The following is a 19230-nucleotide window of genomic DNA, read 5'->3' on the forward strand; positions in this document are numbered from 1 at the left end:
AGGGGGCACCAAGCCCCATCCAACCTGGCTTTGAACACTCTAATTAATATTGTTCCTGTTACTGCTCGTTTCTTGTCTCATTGGTGTTTTCAGGTAAACTGATCTTTGGTCAGGTTGGAATCTCTGCTTTTCCTCTCCCTCTCACTGGAGGGAATAGGAAAAGGTAAGAGGCTGAGTGGGGTTTAATTTCCAGCTGAGTTTAAACCACAACACATGGAATAGAAAGAATGGAATGGAATAGAAAGGAAAGAATGGAAGGGAATGGAACAGAAGATTGGGGTGGAATGGAATGGAATAGGACAGAGTGGAATGGAACAGAACAGAATAGAATAGAATGGAAGATTGAAATGGAAAGGAGGGGAACAGAAGATTAGAATTGAATTGATTTGAATGGAATGGAAAAGAATAGAAAGAATGGAATGGAATGGAAGATTGCAATGGGATTGGGGAGCTCAACTTTAAGTGCTTTGTCTTAAAAACTCAGACAACCTCTAAAGTGTCCTCCTGCAAAGCCACCACCTCCGTGAAATAATTCCAACCCATCTTCCCCCAAAACTGCCCACTGGGTAATGAGCTAAATCACCCAAACAGCTTCTGGATACCAAACATTTCATCACTTAAAATCCTGAGCAGGAAATCAGTGTCCCATTGCCACAGTCCATACCAGCATGATGTGACAAGTGGTAGAGCTGGGGACATGAAGAACAGATTTCTAGAATTGTATCCTTCTAACAATTTACAGTCATATTAGTAATAGAGGAAAAAAATACGTTCACAACACAGGATGTCAAAATGAGAGCAAGATCCAACAGGGAGCACAAGTATTGTTAGATCCATTTGAATTTCTACCATTTAAATATACTGGTGACATAGTCAGGGACACTCATGTCCTGGGCTGATCCCACAGCACGGGTAGCAGGGCGAGGTGGGGATTCTGCCCCTCTGCTCTGCTCTGGTGAGACCCCACCTGCAGTGCTGCCTCCAGCTCTGGGATCCTGACATCAGAAGGATGTGGAGCTGCTGGAGCAAGTCCAGAAGAGGCCAAAGAGATGCTCCATGACCTTCACGGGTCGCTTTCAGCGCAGCAGAAGCCCCTTTCAGGGCAGCAGAGCCATACAAGGAACCCCCCTGATGAGCTGCCCCTGGCCCTTTACTGACAGCACAGAAGCTGGATGAGCCATTACCTTTTTGACGTCCTTGTGGATGTACTTGGCCGTTTGCTTGGCCAGCTCTGTTTTACCTGTTCCAGAGATGGAAAGAAAAGACTCACATTAAACCACGTCTGTCCATCCTCTGTCCTGTCCATCTGCTCTGCTAGCACCAGGGCTGGAATTCCCTGCAACCAACACATCTGTTTTTCTCGGAAAGCAGGTACTGCTGTTTTATCTCTGGGATCACTCTGCCGGGGTTCCTGGCCTGGGTAGGGTGAAGGGGTGCATTAGGAAAGTGGCACCTCCACACCGGCTGCTTCAGCTTTAATTCATTCTCAAAGGATGGGCGCAGAGCTCTTGATTTTTTCCCACAAAAAGATGTGGAGAAAAAGAAAGAAAGGAAGGAAAGAAGGAAGGAAGGAAGGAAGGAAGGAAGAAGGAAAGATGAGAAAGAAAGGAAGGGAAAGAAAGACCCCATGGAAAACCATTAGAGTGGAAGAGCCAACAATTTACATCCCTGAGCCTTCAGACCTGCTGTAAGCGGGGCAACGAAGTATCAAAAACTTTTATCCCGGTTTTATACAGCTTTATAGCAACTCATTTGGAGCTAATGCTTGGCCTGGCACTGCTCTGCAGCAGGAGCCTGGTCTTGCCTGTGCCCCTTAACCCCCCCAGCACTGGAGCATCGGTACCTTCCCGAGCCCCGTGGGAGGCGGGAGAAGCCCTGAGGTTGTTCCAAATGTCACAGCTCAGTTACTTTAGAGCTGTTTTGCTGGGGATTTTTTTGCCACAACTAAAAGTCATTTGGATCATTTCATGAACTGATCAGCTGTCATGTGGCATTTGATTGTGCTGGAGGACAAATCTTATCGGTGTCAATAAAATCCTGTCGTTCCAAAGCAATCTGTGCCCACAGGAGCAAGGCGAGCAGAGATTCAGTTTGCAGGCAGCAAATTTCCACTATTACCTCACCATTCCCACTGGAATAGAGGGGTTCCCACTGGAAAGCTGTTAACAGAGCACTTTCAAGCTGCCCCTTTGTGAGACTAGGAGGGTGGACTGTCCCCTGGGATAACTCCCCGTGAGGCTGGACGTGGCCGTGTGTGCTGGTGTCTGGCTGTGGTCACCCTGTGGGACGACGGGTGACAAGTTGGAAGGATGACAGTGCTTTTAACGGGTATTTCATGCAGACCCCGTGGCCCTGCTGCAGCTCCCACCCCCTCCTCCTCGGGGCTCTCCGTCCCCCTCACCACAGCCCAAACGTTACCTATTCCAGATGATCCCAAGAAAAGAAAGACCAGCGGGTGCTCCTCATCATACCAGCCATTTTCCTTCCTCCGAATAGCTGCATTTGAAGACAATGAAAACAAAAAAGAGGGGGGGAGGCATATAAATCAATGCCACAAAGCAAGTGTAATTATCACTAAGTATACACTATGTTTTACTGCTCTCTACCCACTCCCAGTCCTCCCTGCCATTAGTGCTCTCTAATTTGATTAGCCAGCCAAGGCCCCAGAGATACCTAATAAGGTTAGCATGGATTTGGAAAGCTGCCCAGAGCAGATTTCGGATAAAGTTTTCCAGGATGTGCACTCAGCGTTGCCAGGGAGACAGAAGGGAGGGGGGACAAGGATGGATGGATGGACGGAGGGATGGAGAGGCAATGCTGCCTCGCCAGCTCCCCAGTGCAACCTTCCTCGGAGAAAAAAAAGCGGCTTTGAAGAGGTTTATGGGTTATTCCTGGCATGGAATGGGAAGAGGGAGGTGGTTGAAGGTCACAAACAGTTTGAACTGGTGCAAGGATTGGGAAAGGACTGGTGACTATCGCTGTGCCTCCCTGGACAGCACCATCCAAGTGCATCCTGGGTGACGTACCAGTGGAAAATTTTACAGAAGGCAAGAGCCCTGATTCTCTCCAAAACTCCCGGTCCAACCAGCACAGCCCTTCCTCACAACAGACATGGATCTGCTGTGCAGAGTGGGTGATGGCTCCTACCCCCACGGGTGCCCACAGCTCCCCAGGGTGCTTTTCAGTCCCCCAGAGCAGCCCCAGACTCTGTAAGAGTGTTCACCAAACCAGCAACATCACTGCACTGGGCTTAGCTGGAGGAGGAGGAACTGCTTTTGAGGCCAAAAGATCAAACCTAATCCTCTGCTGGCTGGATCTGGGCTCTGCAGCAGAGAAGTTCTTGAGCTGGATCAGACCAGTTCCTGGTCCAACGTGAGAGATCAAATGACATCCCAGCCTTTCTGCTTTATCCACAGTATTTAAATTCAGCCTGTATTCCAACTCTGCCCTATGGAATGTTGTAAGGTGTTTTTTATAAGAGAGAACACACACTGTACAGAGTGAGGAACGACAGCAAGGTCCCACGATGGGCGCACAGCGCTGCCGGATCCAGCTGGACCCAAGATGTGGCACATCAGGAAGCAGGTCATGAAAAGGGCAAGACGTCCAAAAACGATAATCGACAGGATTTTGAAAGTAGCAGGGCAAAGTAGCTGTAGCTTGACCACAGTTTTGGATTAAAGCTCTTGGAATGCTCCTGCAGATGGCCATGGCAAGGCTTGGCCTCTGCTGCCTTTCAGTGGCGTCCATAGCAAAGGCAGGAATAAAACAAGAAAGAATAAATGCACTTCTCTTTGTGACTATCACCCTCACACCACAGTTCCCTCATCTCCTTCTGCCTGCTATCCTGGGACCCAGCCTCTGTCCCTGTCCCTCAGCCCTGTGTCTCCCCAGAACGAGGCACTGGGTGGCTCCAAGGGGAGCTGTGGATTTGTTTTCTTCCCGAAGTTGGCAGGAGAGCATGAGAGCAACATTTAAAATTGGGGAATTCTGAAATTCAACCTCAAAGTCAGTCCCTAAAACCCTTTATTTGATAGAGTAGGGGAAAATAAAAGACACCTAAGAAAAGACATCCTAGGCATGGCATGCCAAGAGGGCAAACTGACATGGGAAATACTCAATAAACAGTTTGATTTTGCACGTAAAAAGATTTGCACATAAAAGTATTTAACCAATACTTTCATTTTGCATATAAAAAGAAGTAGAATGATACAGCCTACAGATGGATCTGCCAGCAGGGGCATGCTGGGAAGATGTTAAACAGCAGCAGCTCCAGTGAGATACTCCAGCAGCTGGGTTGTATGGCTGGGTGGTGAAGCCTCATGGGAATTAGGAGCTGCAAAACCTGCATGAATACAAGCTCCTTGGAACCCGTGTTTGTATTCCAGGAGACCCAGGTAGGGTGGGAGCTGACAGATCCAGTGAGCATTAGGAAAACAAGAGCAAAGCCTCACTGCAAGAACAAATCAATGAGCTGAGGTTAAGTAGGAGGGGTGTGAGGAGTGACCTGACTACAGTCATTAAGGATCATCACACCAAGGCACAGAACTCGCTCAGCTAGAGAGAAAATTAAGGTGCTCCGGGGCTGGAGTGAGAGGATCAAACTAGAAATAAAGCAGAACAGTTTTAATAATGAGGGTGATTAACAACTGCAGCCACTTAGGAAGAGAGTGGGACTGAATCCCTAATCCCTGCCGAGTCTGCAGGGAAAGCCAGGAGGGCTTCTCAAAAGGTAGTGGTAGCTCAGTATGAAGGTGGAGGTTTGCACTGTTGCCCAAATAGCCAAAAAAGCCCAAATCAACCTTAAATCCAGGGCATGTAGGGATCTTAAAGACCATCAGTTCCAACTCCCATGGAAATGGGACTGAGCACTAGGATTGTGCATTTAGTGGACCCCAGTGCTGTGAGGATTTGCCATTCCATGCCCGGACACAATCAGATGCATCACCCATCCCTTTGGCCACGCTAATGAGTCCTGACTCCTGTCAAGGCTTCATTAGCTGGGCACAGAGCCAGAGGCAGCACAGGCCGGTGCCTGGCTCCAAATCTCACCCTGCCCAGGCACCTCAGCACGACAGACCAGCCTGGCTGCAGCCGGTAATGTGGTTCTGCCTGAAATCCCGGGCAAAGCCTGGTGGGAATCCCGCCCTGCCCTCCAGCTGCTCACTGGCCATGGCACCCCCCAGAACAGCCACCCCAGGAGGACGAAGAGGAGGAGATGTTCTGCCTCGGGCAGGGGGCTACAGAGGAGGGTCTGTGCTGCATCCCTCTGTGTGCCCTTCCCAGTGCTGCACGTGCTCCTTCCCAGCCCTTTACGGCAGCGAACGGGAGGTCAAACCCCGGGGTGGGGATATTTTATAAAAATGGATGGGGAATAACACGATAATTCCTGCAGTCACCTCAGCTAAGACAATAACAGTAATAAAGGTAATAAACTCCTGCTTCAGGGCATGGAGTGACCACTCAAGGGGTCAGCACGTTTGGGGTCCGAAGTCAGCAGGGTTAAGTGCCGCCTTCTTTCCCTCCCCTCTGCAGCAGGATGCCAGAGTTTATGGATAAATGCTCAGAGCAACTCCAGGGATATAAAGCACCCCATAAAAAACTACCATAAAGTTAGAGCTTGAGATTCAGCATGTGATCCCTATTGAAAGGTGCTGAGCATTGTTTTTAGAGAGAAATTCTTCCCTGTGAGGGTGGGGAGGCCCTGGCACAGGTTGCCCAGAGAAGCTGTGGCTGCCCCATCCCTGGAAATGTTCAAGGTCATGTTGGACAGGGCCTGGAGCACCCTGGGCTAGTGGAAGGTGTCTCTGCCCACAGCAGGGGGGTGGAATGGGATGAACTTTAAGGTCCCCCTGACCCCAAACCATTCCATGATCACCAGTCAGCAGGTCAGTCAGATCAACAGAGTGATGAGGTGTAAACCCTTTTCTACAAGCAGCTGTAAAATGATGAGCTATTCCAGCACACAGCGCTCTTGAGGTTTGGAAGAGCTGAAAAACTCTGGATGTGCCCAAGGAAAGGACCACCACTCCTCAGGTCCTGCTGCCACGGCTGGAGGAGGCTCTCCCAGGCTGGCCACTGTGGAGCTCAGCAAGAGGAACAAAGGTCCCATCCCAGGCCAGAGCAGAACATCAGCGCCAGTTCCAAGAATGAAAACCTCAGCTAAGTCAGCCACAGGAACACTCCTCTCCTCGGAGCCTGCACTCCCAAAGCAGCTGCTGGCCACGCTGACTGGCCTTTATTGTCACCCACACACGAAATCCACGCTCTGCCTCTGGGAAAGCTGTCCCCTTCCTTCCTCCCGGCAGAAACAAATAAATAATTAAATAAATACCAGGAGGGAGGTCACACTGATGTGCTGAAATCTCATTAAGACATTCAGCCCCAATGTCCAAGACAAGAGGCTGATGATGATGACGCTGGGGCCTTCTTCTCTGGAGCTGTTCCTGGCGTGGCTGCCGTGCTCTGGCTTTATTTTGTCCATCTGTAACGGTGTGACTGCAGCCCTGTGTCTCCGAGAGGCCCTTCAGCCCGCTATTGAGCTGATAAATTCACTGTATTACTTTACACAAATCAATACCCCAGCAGTTATCAGCACTTGATGTGACCGAAATTGGTTTCAGCCAATTTGTGAGTGTAATAAATGTCCATTTATCAAATCAATTCATTCCGTGGGGCTCCTCGGCCCGTCCGGGCTCGGGGTACCACGGGGTGAAGGCTCCGGGGCCAAACCCACCCTGGGATCGTCGCCTCCATCCAGGCTCTTCACTGATGCTCCAGGGTCCACAGCATTCCCAAGGAAGCCCTCTTCCAGCCCTGCTGTGGGCGGCTCAGGGATGTGGGACCCCAAACCGGACCAAAGCTGTGTCCTTGCAAAGTTTGACCCGACCTGCAGCCAGCAGTGCACGCTGAAAAACAGCCCTCACAAATGATCCTGTGTTGTCCAAAACAACACAGGTTTCCCTTGGAGCAGAGCAGGGTTATATTCCTGATCACCTATTTTCCTACAGCTTTGAAATGTCAACTCATTCAACATTACAGCTGCTCAAAATTGTTTATCGTTAAAAAGCAGATTTTTCTGCACTACCCTTTCTTCAAACATCCCTAAAAAATAAACAACACTTTTCCTTCCCCCCTCCTTATTCAACTTCAGGAAGAGCTGGAACAGACTGTTTCAATCCCAAAGGTTTATTCCCCCTGAAAGTGGGAAATGGTGGGTTTGAACTCCTCCACCTCTAAGTGAGCACTGACTGCAAACATGGTGTCTCCATATAAAAGTGGCATTCTTTCCCTAGCATAATATTTAGGATATCAGACCCTCCAAAAATACACATATACATATACTTGGAAAAAATGCCTCCTTTGGTTTATAACCTCAGAGAGGAGATGCTGCTGATCCCTCCTGCCCTTGCATCTTCCAGAGAAAAGGGGAATGAGCCCAACCAGATCCAGAGCACAATCACTTATGGAAGTGCCTGGAAACACAATCCCAAGCCTTTTAGCTGCTCATTTGCATGGACGGGTCAGAGCATCCCAGCAGCTCCTGGGATGGCAGCAGCAACCTGCCTGTTTCTGACGTCAGGAGATGGAATATTTAATTTTGTTAATTTGTTTTGGGGATTTTGTTAAGGTGACCCACACACCTACACCTGCTGAGGGGGGTGACCGAGCTGCCTCCCACCATTACCCAGCCGGGCACTAGGAGGAATCCCGTGTCCTTGGAGATGCCCAGTAACCACCTTCTCCCAGGCCTGTCCTGCTGCACACAGCAGAAAAGAGCGCTGCTGGGCTTGGATCTATCCCACAGAGACAACAGGGAAGGGTTTTCCCTCTGCAGCAGCGGTGTCAAGCTGTCAGGACTGTGGCTGCGGCGAGCTTCCCACCAGCATTCCCAGTGCATCCCCCTGCACGAGGTTGCTGGGATAACAGCTGGACTTGACGATCTTAGAGGGTTTTTCCAACCCAAATGATTCCATAATTCTGTGATTCCATTCTATCCCCACTGCCCCAGACCCGCGCTGCTAACCCCAGAGCGCACATTCCCTTTGTATTCCCGGCTAAGCTCCTCTGGAGACTGTTTGGATCATGCACCGAGTGACGGATTAAATCCAATTATTCAATTAAGGCAGCAGTTATAAATTAAACATATCAGCCAGGCGCGGTGGATCCGAGGATGTGGCGTGTGGCAGGTCTGCTTGCCAGCAAACAGCAGCGGCAAGGGCAGAGCGCAGGGATGCAGGGTCTACAAAGCGCCAGGAAAACCAACTGAGAAGAAAATAAGTAACAAAAATAGCGAGGAAGTGCTTGAGAGAAAGAGTCCTGTCTCGAAATTCATCCTTCTGGAAAGAAAATTACAAAAACAGGGCAGAAGGGAAGGGGGGAGGAGGGGACAGAGAGTCTCCCGCTACCTTTTGGTCCGATATCCCGAGGCTGCGGGGGTATCAAGCACATTCCCTATAATTCAATAAGAAAAACCTCCATAAAGGAAGGGACGTTAATGCACAGAAACACCACCTGTGTCAGGAACAGGCACTGCCCATTAATCACAGCTCCCCAATTAGCTGGGGATGCTGCCCTCAGGCACAGCCGCTCTCTGAGCACACAGGGTGGCTGTTGTCTTTGCAGGAGCGCAGGCTCCTTCCCACCTCCTTCCCGGCTCCTTCCTGGCTCCCAGCTCACAACGGGCTCCTCTTTGTTAACTCCAGGCAATGGGTTTGTGTTTCTGACAGCATGTTCCTTGTGCTTCTGCCCTGGCCTCAACAGCTCTTATTTCGCTGTCCTGTTTTCAGGCATTAACTGGGATGCGCAGATGACTCAGGAATTACTGACAGGATCCAAAGGCTTGGGACTGGCAAAACAAACCCAGCCCAGCCTGCTGGAGCCTTGATTTTATGGAATCACAGAATGGTTTGGGTTGGGAGGGAGCTTTAAGCTCATCCAGTTCCAGCTCCATGGACAGGGACACCTTCCACTAGACCAGGTTGCTCCAAGCCCTGTCCAACCTGGCCTTGGACACTTCCAGGGATGGGGAAGCCACTGTGAGTCCCCCCCCAGCCTTGGGGATCTGCCCGGAGGCAGCCTCAGATCATGGCTTTGGGGAACAGCTCGTCTCCCCTGTGGAGCTGGTGTGGGAGGGCCGAGCAGGTGGCATGTGGAGGGTCCTACCTGCCCCCACTGTGGCTATGGCGCTCTCCTGACCGATGATGTGCTCTTTGAGCCGCTGCTCCAGCGGGAACCTGCGCCGCTCCTCTATCTCCCTCCTGCGCTGCTCCTCCTGGAACTGTGCAGGGAAGAGAACACAGGCATCAGAGGCTTTATGGAGCACTGGGTCAGTACACAGTTTCCCCACCCCAGGGCGTCAGAGCCCTGCACAGAGACATTCCATGTCTCCGACACAGAGCCGGAGCTCCACTCCCAGGGCAGGGAAGCAGCATCCCAGGGCAGATGCAGCTCAGCCTGGAAGCACCAGCCCAAGAGAGGAAATTTCTGGCTCTGCTGGGGATGGAGGTTGGGGTGAGTGGGAATGGGGATCCCACTCTGCAGCTGATGGGAAACCAGACCCTGTTCTGCCTCTGTACTAGTGTCACAGAGGGAACAAGGGCACTGCTCATCAGCTCTTAACCATTAGGACTATTCTACCTAGATTGGTTTTTCCCACTCCACATATCTCTTGTTCAAAGACTCCAACCAGATCCTGCTGGGATGGCAGAGTGTCACTGTGCCTTGCTGGGGACACCAGACACTGCTGCTTTGCAGACAAACCCATGGCAGCACGCAGGACAGCCCCGGAAAAAGCTCCTTCCTCGGGACATTGAATTCCTTCCACCTCCAGCTCACAAGGAAGCTGAGCCCTTCAGAGCTCAGAAGCTTCCATTTTCTGGAGCTGAAGGCTGAGCATGTGTAGAGCAGCTTACAGAGACACCGGACATGAGCACATCTCGGAGATGCTCGGGGACAGGATACCGGGAGAATCTCCAAGTGGGAGCAGGTCTTATGATGCAGGGAGCTTCCAGAGGCAAGAGGACAAACCCAGTCCTGCTGCATCCCCAGTAGGGTGAGGGGGCAGATTCTGCCCCTCTGCTTTGCTCAGGTGAGACCCCACCTGCAGTGCTGCCTCCAGCTCTGGAGATCCCAACATCAGAAGGACGTGGAGCTGCTTGAACGAGTCCAGAGGGGACCACAGAGATAGGACCTGCTGGCCACAATGCAGGGGATCAGCCCAGGACATGGGGGGGTTCTGTGCTTCCAGCACATGTTGTTTTAAGGAAGAAAAGTTGAGAATAAAATACTTGAACTCTTTAGGAGCAGGAGGGGGAGAGCTGTCTGCTGGGTAAATGCTCTCTGGAGCCCAGTGCTGGTGAGGAAACCTGCCCCAAACAGTTTGAAACTTGCCTTGGTTTTTATGCTTAACTAATAGCTGGAAGAGAGAAAGGAAATATATCTCTGGAGCTGTTCCCGAGGAAGATGATTGTACTTGTATATAAACCAGCAGACAGCCAAGCCAGCCCGTGATGAATATTGAGCTGGGGGGGATCTGGTGCTCCCGGGGTTTCATCCTCCCCGGCAGCCGCGTTCCACCGAGAGTCTTTGAGAATTTATTGCTCATTTTAATCACTGCTAGAGAATGAATAGGCAGAACTATTACGGGATGGACACATCCCATAGATTTTATTTACATATCCTCGTGACAGAATAACAAGGAGTTTTCATATGTATTTTTAATTTATTTTGATTTCCTTTATTCCGTAAAAAAAAACCCCAGAACTCTGTGTGTGCTTTTCCTGGGCTGAGAGCACACTTGCCTGGTGTTGAGGGCTCTTGAGCTAGTTTCCAGCGCTAAACAGTCTGGAGAAATTTAAATATGGTCTCATGTATCCAGGGCTAAAAGGGAGAGAGAAGCCCTCCGTCATTGGAGGGGAAGCAGCCCCAGCACTGAGCTTAGTTCTTACAGGTCTGTCTTTGCCATTCAGGTCCGCTTTACCTCTGTCAGACCCATCTGGTATCCTCCCCTGTCTCCAACTGTGTTTGCTGAAGGATTTTTAAGGAATATTTCGGCCAGAATGAGCACATAGTTGCCCTCTCCTTGGCCCCCTTCTGGAAGCAGTGGTGTGAGACCTCCTAACCTGGAGCTGGTGTCCACTGCATCCCACCAACAGGATGGACCTTTCCAAGAAAACAAGCATCCACCTGTGTCTCGCTTCTTTTTCCATCCTGAAAATCATGAGGTTGCTGGTTTAAACACACTTTATGACAAAAGTGTCTCTTTTGGTTGTTTGCAAAGTGGCTGTTGGTTAATCTGCACATAACCCTCTATGTGGAGTTGGGGGAAGTGAAATCTCATTTTAACCTTTCTTTAAACCCACAAGTTTGCCTTAGACTGGTGCTCATGAACATCTGGATCCCAGGTCACAAGTCTAAGGATTGGCAGCCCTGGTTGTTTGACCAGGAATTTCAGAAAATACAGTCAAAACAGGCCCTGGATTTTACTGCATTTTGGCCAAAGGGTTAGAGAGTAGTATGGGATTACTGGACCTGAGTAGGTCACTGCTGAGTGAGAAATGGAAACCTGGAAGAGAAAGGCATAGCCACGGACACAGCTAAAATACTTCAGAAGTGGTTTTTTTCTTTATACATCATGTTGTTAACTTTTACAGACCTTTCTTGGAAAAGGATGGACCTCTAGGGGTGCTAAGGTGCTCCTCCATCACTTGCACCATGAAATCATAGAATGATTTGGGTTGGAAAAGACCTTTCACATCATCAAGTCAAAGTGCTCACCCAGCACTGCCAAGGCCACCACTGACCCCTGTCCCCAAGTGCCACATCCCCACAACTGTTATATACATCTTTAAAACTGTTCTTGTAGTGGGAAAGGAAACCCAAACTGGCTGGAGTCTCAGGCTCACCTTCGCCTCTGACGCTCTCAGAAGGTTCATGACCTCCCCTTCACGGGCGTAATCCAGGGGTGTGTGCCCCATTTCATTCTTCTGCAGGGGGCTGGCACCTGATGGCACAAGAAATGAATAAGATCAGGGTCTCAGAGTTCAGTCTTGGGGCAGAAGGAGCAGGAAGCACATCCTGCCCGTTTCCGCTCCTAACCTTTGCTCCGGAGGGTGCCTGGATCAGAAAGGGACAATGTACAACCAGTGGTTACAAGCACGGGCGTCCAGAGAGGAAGAAAAGGGATTGTCACTTCTAACAATTGGCTTGTCAGGGGCAGTGAGAGCACATGGTCACCAGAAGGAAATACAGTCTCACAAAAGCACCCACTCCCAGTCCTGTGAGAGCCACATGGGACCGTTACGGCTTCAATTGGACATGCTGCCCATGCAAGCTGGAGCTAAGCTGGAGCCAAGCTGGAGCCTGTGGACCAGCTGCCCCACCGAGCCCCAGGAGCACTTCTGGGGGGAAATCACGCCCTTCTTTAGAGTTTCGTTAAAAAAAAAAAGTCAAAAAACCCCAAAGACTGAGATTGGATGGGCACCCCACAGAAACACACTTGCACGGAGAGAGCTCCCCATCCCAGATAACGTGGGCTGTGGCAGAGCACTCATTGTCAAACTGGTCCCGGGTGCATATGGAGGGAATCTCGGTGAGATCAGGAGAGGGGGTACTGTGGAATAGCTAGAGGGGCAAGCAAAGTCTCGGGACTCATCTCTGACTCTCAGCACCTCAGGAGCTTTCTCTAAGGCAGAGACTCACCATTTACACTCCGTGATCCCATGACAGCTCCTAACATCAAAGGTTATGAGAATGAACTTTCAAATCAGCCTCAAACCCCCCAAACCAGTGCAGGAATTGATCATCCCACCAGTTATCAAGCCTTGGGAAACAGCCTGGTGGGGGAAGAGACCATAACTGCGCTCAGCAGGTCCGGGATGTTTTCCACCCCAATCCTTCCATTGCCATCCTGTGCAATTTACTCCCCCTTGTGCAGGGAGATTGGCCCAGATGACCCCACTGGTGGTCCCTTCCAACCTGAACCATACTCTGATCCTGCTGGAACCATGGGAGCAAGCTGAGTACCTTGGCACAGGCAAACCAAGCTGCTCCTGTGCCATGGGAGAGTGTAGAGCACCAGGAGAGCTCAATATCAGCGAGCAGCAATCAGAAGAGATGAATGAAGTGAGGGGAGTCGGTGGGAGCGGAGCCGCAGAGATTAGCCATTCCTAGGCATTGGCATCAGGGATCTATATTTGCTTACAGAATGAAAAATGTGCTCCATAAACATTCGACACAGAGTAATTTCTATGGCAAGCCTTGTCTTCCCAAATAAAGAATATGATTGAGACAGGTGAGATTGTAATAAACCCCACTGCCGGGGCCGTCCACTCAATATCTGTTAAAGAGACAGTGCTCCCCTGATCCTCCCCCTCCCCAAAACCCACCCAGGTCTGTGCAGCGAGCAGGGGGCACGTTCCTGGCTCCTCCAAATTATGACATCCTTGAGGCTAGGCCTGCTCTCCTTTCCGGTGGAGGGTTTGTTTGGCTTTCCCCTGGATCTATCAATAATAGCTCTCCAATATTGGCCTAATCCCCCTGTTAATGGCTTTGACGACTTGACTAATTGCTGCAATAATTGATAGAACCCGACTCCTATAACTGGTCGATTCCAACCTCGAGTACCGGCAGCAATAAAATATTATGCTGCCATAAATAACAGTGTCACTTGGCTTGCTAATAGAAGGTAAGAGTGGCCACCAGTCCATTGGCGCCCCGGCTGACCCCTCTCCCCTATCCCCACCTCCTCCCTTGCCCTCTCCCACCCTGTGGCCGGCTGCGGCGGCGGCTGAGGGGACGCCAACCTTCCGAGACTTAATAGAAGGCAATTTGTCACCTCCCACTCGCTGTCTGTGGCTGGAGATGGACACCTGGGCAGCACCTCGGGCTGTGCGAGCCCGTCGCCTCCCACCACCCCTCCCTGCTCATATTAGGAGGCCCTGGCTGATAATATTTGATAAATAGCGTGGGGGTTCCCTCTCTGCACCCGCCCGGCGCTGCCACGCTGCAGCAGCTGCAGAAGGTCACTCATTGGGGAAATATGTTCCTGTCAGCAGGATCGAAAAAAGTTTAGTGGAGTGACAGGCCTCAATTTTTCAAATTTTATTAACTCCCTCCTCTTAACAATTTGTCTTGAATTCCTTCAGATTCCGGATAACTGTCAATAGAGCTGGCGATGCAGCGGGCGCTGGTACCTGGGTCCTCTGCTGCTGTCATGTTGGGGGGGTGGCCAGAGGAGGGACAGGTGGCAGGAGAAAAAGGAGGATGCCAAGGGCTCACAGAGGGCTCGGAGGAGCATCCCAGCAATGCTCCCTGTGTCCTCAGCAGCCCTGGGACCCTGTTCCTGTCTCTCCATCCTGCCAGGGCAGAAGAGCAGCAGGTCAGAGCCTACTGCAGCCAGAACAAGGCTCACACTGCAGACAGGCAGGATGGGGCACACGGTGGCATTGGTGACTCATATGGACAACCAGAGAGTGACACTGCTCCAAGAACGGACAGAGCACGGCTTGGGAAGGCCCTGGGCACCGGGACAAGGAGTCTTGAGGACCTTGTTTCACAGTACAACCGGATATTGTGAGAGCTCCTGCTCCTCAGCATGCCAGGATGATATCCATCATCCCTTCTCCATATACCCACACATGTGCAGAGCTCTTAAGTTCATGCCAAACATGATGTCACCGTCACGTTTGTCCCCAGAAATATTTTGAGAGGGATTTATTTGCTCCCCTGCCCTAAGGGGAAACTATTCCTAAGTGCTCTGACACAGACAGAAATGTGCTGCTACTTGGACTCTTATTGCTCTCACCACGGCGGGATGCTGGATGCCTTGATGCTGGGATATGATTGGTTTCTAAATCCCAGTCTCATAGGATTTTAATTACTGGTCTGGTGTGGCGGGGAGTGGAACTGGCTGCGGTCGGCCGGAGGGTCGATACACCGGCCCAGAACATATTGAGCCTCAGCGCTCGCAGACTCTATTGCACTATTTAATCATCTTTTGCAAAATTTACAGTGCAACAGAAGGGATCAATACGGAATTTATCACATTCCCTTGTAAATATGAGCACGGAGAGGGGGAGTGGATGTCAGGCACTCTGGCACGACAGCTGGCCTGGGCAGCAAACGTCTGGGAGCAAAGCTCCAGGACAGACCACTCAGGGCAGCTACCACACATGTGACTCCCCAAAAACCAGCCCAGCCAGCTGCTGGGACTTGCATTCCCAGGGACAGCTGCAGCCACAGCGGCTGCATTTGTGTGCTGTGACCTGCTTGGAAGTGAAACATTTTCCTAGCTGCTCTAAAGGAAAAATGGGAGGAAGCCACACAGGTTGTGCAGAGCCTCACTCTGCGCCGTGTGGTTCGCAGAGCCTGAGTCACAGAGTCATGGAATAGAATCGTGGAATTGTTTGGGTTGGAAAAGCCCTCTGAGAACATCAAGTCCAACCATTCCCCCAGCACTGCCAAGGCCACCACTCACCCATGTCCCCAAGTGACACAGGCACATGTTTGTTATACCCCTCCAGGGACGGGAACTTGCCCACTGCCCTGGGCAGCTGTGCCAGGGCTGGACAACCTTTTCTGGGAAGAAATTTTCCCAATATCCAACCTAAACTGTCTGTGGCACAACTTGAGGCCGTTTTCTCTCGTCCCTGGCTGCCTGGGAGCAGAGCCCGACCCCCACCTGGCTACACCCTCCTGTCAGGCAGCTGTAAGGAGAGAGGAGTTCTGCCCTGGGGTCCTGCTCAATCCACCAGTGCAGCAAAACCAGTTGTCACCTTCTCAGGATGTGCTAAAACCAGTAACCAGCTGCTGGGGACCCGGGAGCCCGTTGTTCCCTAGGGATATCCTTTACCCTCCCTCTGGAAGGATGGACCCTTTCCATCTGGGATGCAACTGAAAACGCTCCAAGACATATTATGCTGAATTCAAAACTGAAAAAGACAGCATTAATTAGAATCTGTTTTTTCCAGAGAATACCAAGAGCACTTTTGCTTTCTGATGTCCAAAGCCCACCCCCTGCAACACTGGCTCTGTAATTCGTTTACTCACCACTCATCCTACTCACAAGATCTGCAATTACACTGGACTGAGGAGAGGAGTGTGCACATGACCAACAAATGCACTGGGTTAAATTTACCAGCAAATACAGTCCAGGATTATTATAACCTGGATTATATATTATTATATTATTATAATCTAGATTATTATATATAGATTATTATAACTGGGTTATTGCAGCTTCAGCTAGTAAGTTTTCACAAATATATGTTCTGTCCTTCCTCTCTCTCTTTCCCCTCTAATTAGAGATGAGGGGCTCCAAGAGAGCTGAAGTGGGCCTTTGGACAAGGGCATGGACTTACAAGGCAAGGGGGAATGGCTTCCCACTGACAGAGGGCAGTGTTAGATTGAATAATGAGAAGAAATTCTTCCCTGTGAGGGTGGGGAGGCCCTGGCACAGGTTACCCAGAGAAGCTGTGGCTGCCCCATCCCTGAATGTGTTCAAGGCCATGTTGGACGGGGCCTGGAGCACCCTGGGCTAGTGGAAGGTGTCCCTGCCCGTGGCAGGGGGATGGAACGAGATGAGCTTTAAGGCCCCTTCCAACCCTGTGGATTTGTGATTCCATTGAGGGTGTACTGCAGGAGGCATTTCCCATGCAGTAATGGCCTGGCCAGCCTGTGTGCTGGCTCTAGGAGGAGCTGGAAGCAAAGGGGATGATTTCTGATGATGGGAAGCAGAACCCAGGGCAGTCAGGGATGACGAGAGCACTGGGGAGAACGGAGCACACACGGAGCCCGCTCAGGTTTGGCAGGAGGGGATGTGTCTGTTCCTGCAGTGGGACAGAGAGAGGGGAGGTCCCGACAAAAGGCATGGGTCAGTCCCTGAAGGAGGGAACTGCTCTACTATAAGGCAAGGATATGAAATGCAAGCCCCCACCCACCTGTGTGCAGCAGCAGAGTCGTGCACTGCCACACAACGGTGTGAAAACAGCACTTCCACACGTCAGCAGGTGACAGCTCAGCCAAGCCCTTGCTGCACGGACACACACACCAAACACACGGTGCAAAAGCACTTGGAAAAGCAATTTGAGATCCAAGAAAAATGACAGCTGAGCTGCTAAGCACCAGGGAAACCCTGTTTCTACACTTGTTCCCGTGCCCAATTTCTCGGAGGCGTACAGGAGGAAGTGCTCACAGTTCCTGCAGCATCCTCTTCTATGCTTTGTTTAGTGTAACTTTAATTTGCTGAAAGGTTACCACAGCTCATGGCAGCACAAGGTGGTGAAAGGTGAACAGCATCCCATGCTGGGAGGAGGGTCATTTACCTGCAGGGTAAACCCCTCAGCAGCAGCAGTGCTGTCCCTAGGGCTCAATCACAGAATCACAGGATTGTTTGGGCTGAAGGGACCTGAAAGCCCCTCTCACTCCACGTCCTCTGTCATGGGCAGGGACACCTGCCACTAGAACAGGTTGCTCCAAGCCCTGTCCAACCTGGCTTTGAACATTTCCAGGGATGGGGCAGCCACAGTTTCTCTTGACAACCTGTGCCAGGGCCTCCCCACCCTCACAGGGAAGAATTCCTTCCCAATATCCCACCTAACCCTGCCCTCTGGGATTGGGAAGCCATTCCCCCTTGTCCTGTCCCTCCAGGCCCTTGTCCCAGGTCCCTCTCCAGCTCTCTTGGAGCCCCTTCAGGCACTGGAAGGGGCTTTAAGATCTCCCTGGAGCCTCCTCTTCTCCAGGTGAACACCCCGAGCTCTCTCAGCCTGTCTCAGAGCAGAGGGTCTCCAGCCCTCGGAGCATCTCCATGGTTCTGGTCTGTTCTGGACCCACGAATCAGCGCCTGCCTGAGCTCCTCTGGTTCCCTGCATTTCAGCAACAGGTTCTGGAGCAGAACCAGATGTAGAAAGGTGGTTGATGGTGGCTGGGCTCCATGGCAGGGTTACCCCACTGCCGGCAGGAAGCAGCACCTTTTAATACTGGCTGTTTCATTTAAATACTGACATAATAAAAGCTCCCTCTAAAACGAGGGGACTCCTGTCACCAGCGAGCTGGCGACCCTGCCTTCCTTCCTCCAAGCCAAACACAAAGCCCCTGGAATCGATCGTGCCTGCAGTAGCAACTGGTGCACTCTGTGGCTGCGAGTGCCCACCCACCCCTTCCCTAAACACCGATATTTATGGTGTCACCTCAGGTCAGGGGACTGTGAAATGTCACCAACAACTGCCCGAAAGGACAACAGAGCCGCCACTTCGTCTCGCGGTCTGCTGGGCACACACATGCTGACCACAGGGCAGTAAGGTCCTGGAGGGGTCAAGCGAGTCACTGAATGGGCCACAAAAGGCCAGGGACGTGGGGTGAGGGGCAAGTGCATGGGGGCTTCCCTTAAAAAACAACAGCGGGGTGGGGGGAGATGGGAGCAGAGAGGGGCTGGGCGGTTAATGGCTTTGGCCCCAGGGCAGGGCACCAGCTAGGGAAGTGTGAGGGAGAGTAAATGGAGAGTTAGTAAAAGGCAGGTGTAGAGAGGGAGCAAGAGGAGCCTGTTCCATGTCAGCAACCAGGAGCCATCCTGTGCACGAGTGTCAATGGCAGCCCAGGGACATTACCCTCACAAAGGGCTGAGCGGTGTTCGATCTCCACACCGAGACCCTCGGCCGTGTATTCATCCCAGATTACACTGACACCCCGCTTTGTTATCCCATGGAACTGGGAGGAGGGCAACACCCCCAGCCAGTGCCATGAAATCCTCATGTCACGTGCCCATCGGGAACTCCAGCATCCAAAACTTGCTGAAAGGGCAGGGAAGGGTCCGCTGTCAGCCCAGCAGCTCAGAGTCCACCTGACAGAAAGGGGAGGCTTATTACATTTAGCAAATAATCCTCATAAATCCTCATCCTAATCATGACTGCAACGGGTAAGTGGGTATTGTGGATGGTGAACCAGGATTAATCTGAGGAATGCTGTAAACTCAGCCCCAGGATCCCACCAGGGCTCCAGTGGGATCTTTCACACCATCACTGGATGGAGATTCCCACTGGTGGATTGCTGTCCCCAGGATCTAAGCACCAGGACATGCTCATGTCTCTACAAGATGAGGATTTCCACTTGGAAACAGAACTCTTAGTGTAGACTCTTGAATCTGATCCAGAAGGATTTCCATGGGGCTGGATTAAGAATGGAACAGTGATGAGTGACCATCACATTTTCTGGCTAAATTCTGAGTTTTCACTT

The 19230-nt window shown here is 51.3% G+C and overlaps 1 protein-coding gene across 1 annotated transcript in view; it reads right to left on the reverse strand.

Annotated features, from left to right (window-relative positions):
- CLPB (ClpB homolog, mitochondrial AAA ATPase chaperonin) overlaps nucleotides 1–19230 on the reverse strand; it is a 52141-nt gene that overhangs the window by 8536 nt on the left and 24375 nt on the right. The window contains exons 6-9 of the mRNA XM_027699815.1: nucleotides 11907–12004; nucleotides 9166–9280; nucleotides 2419–2496; nucleotides 1185–1240 (exon numbers count right to left, since the gene is read on the reverse strand). Of these exons, the coding sequence (XP_027555616.1) occupies nucleotides 1185–1240; nucleotides 2419–2496; nucleotides 9166–9280; nucleotides 11907–12004 (347 nt within the window). The remainder of the gene's footprint in view (nucleotides 1–1184; nucleotides 1241–2418; nucleotides 2497–9165; nucleotides 9281–11906; nucleotides 12005–19230) is intronic.

This window comes from Neopelma chrysocephalum, unplaced genomic scaffold (genome assembly GCF_003984885.1).
Source record: "Neopelma chrysocephalum unplaced genomic scaffold, ASM398488v2 Primary Assembly neopelma1_141, whole genome shotgun sequence".
Taxonomy (NCBI): domain Eukaryota; kingdom Metazoa; phylum Chordata; class Aves; order Passeriformes; family Pipridae; genus Neopelma; species Neopelma chrysocephalum.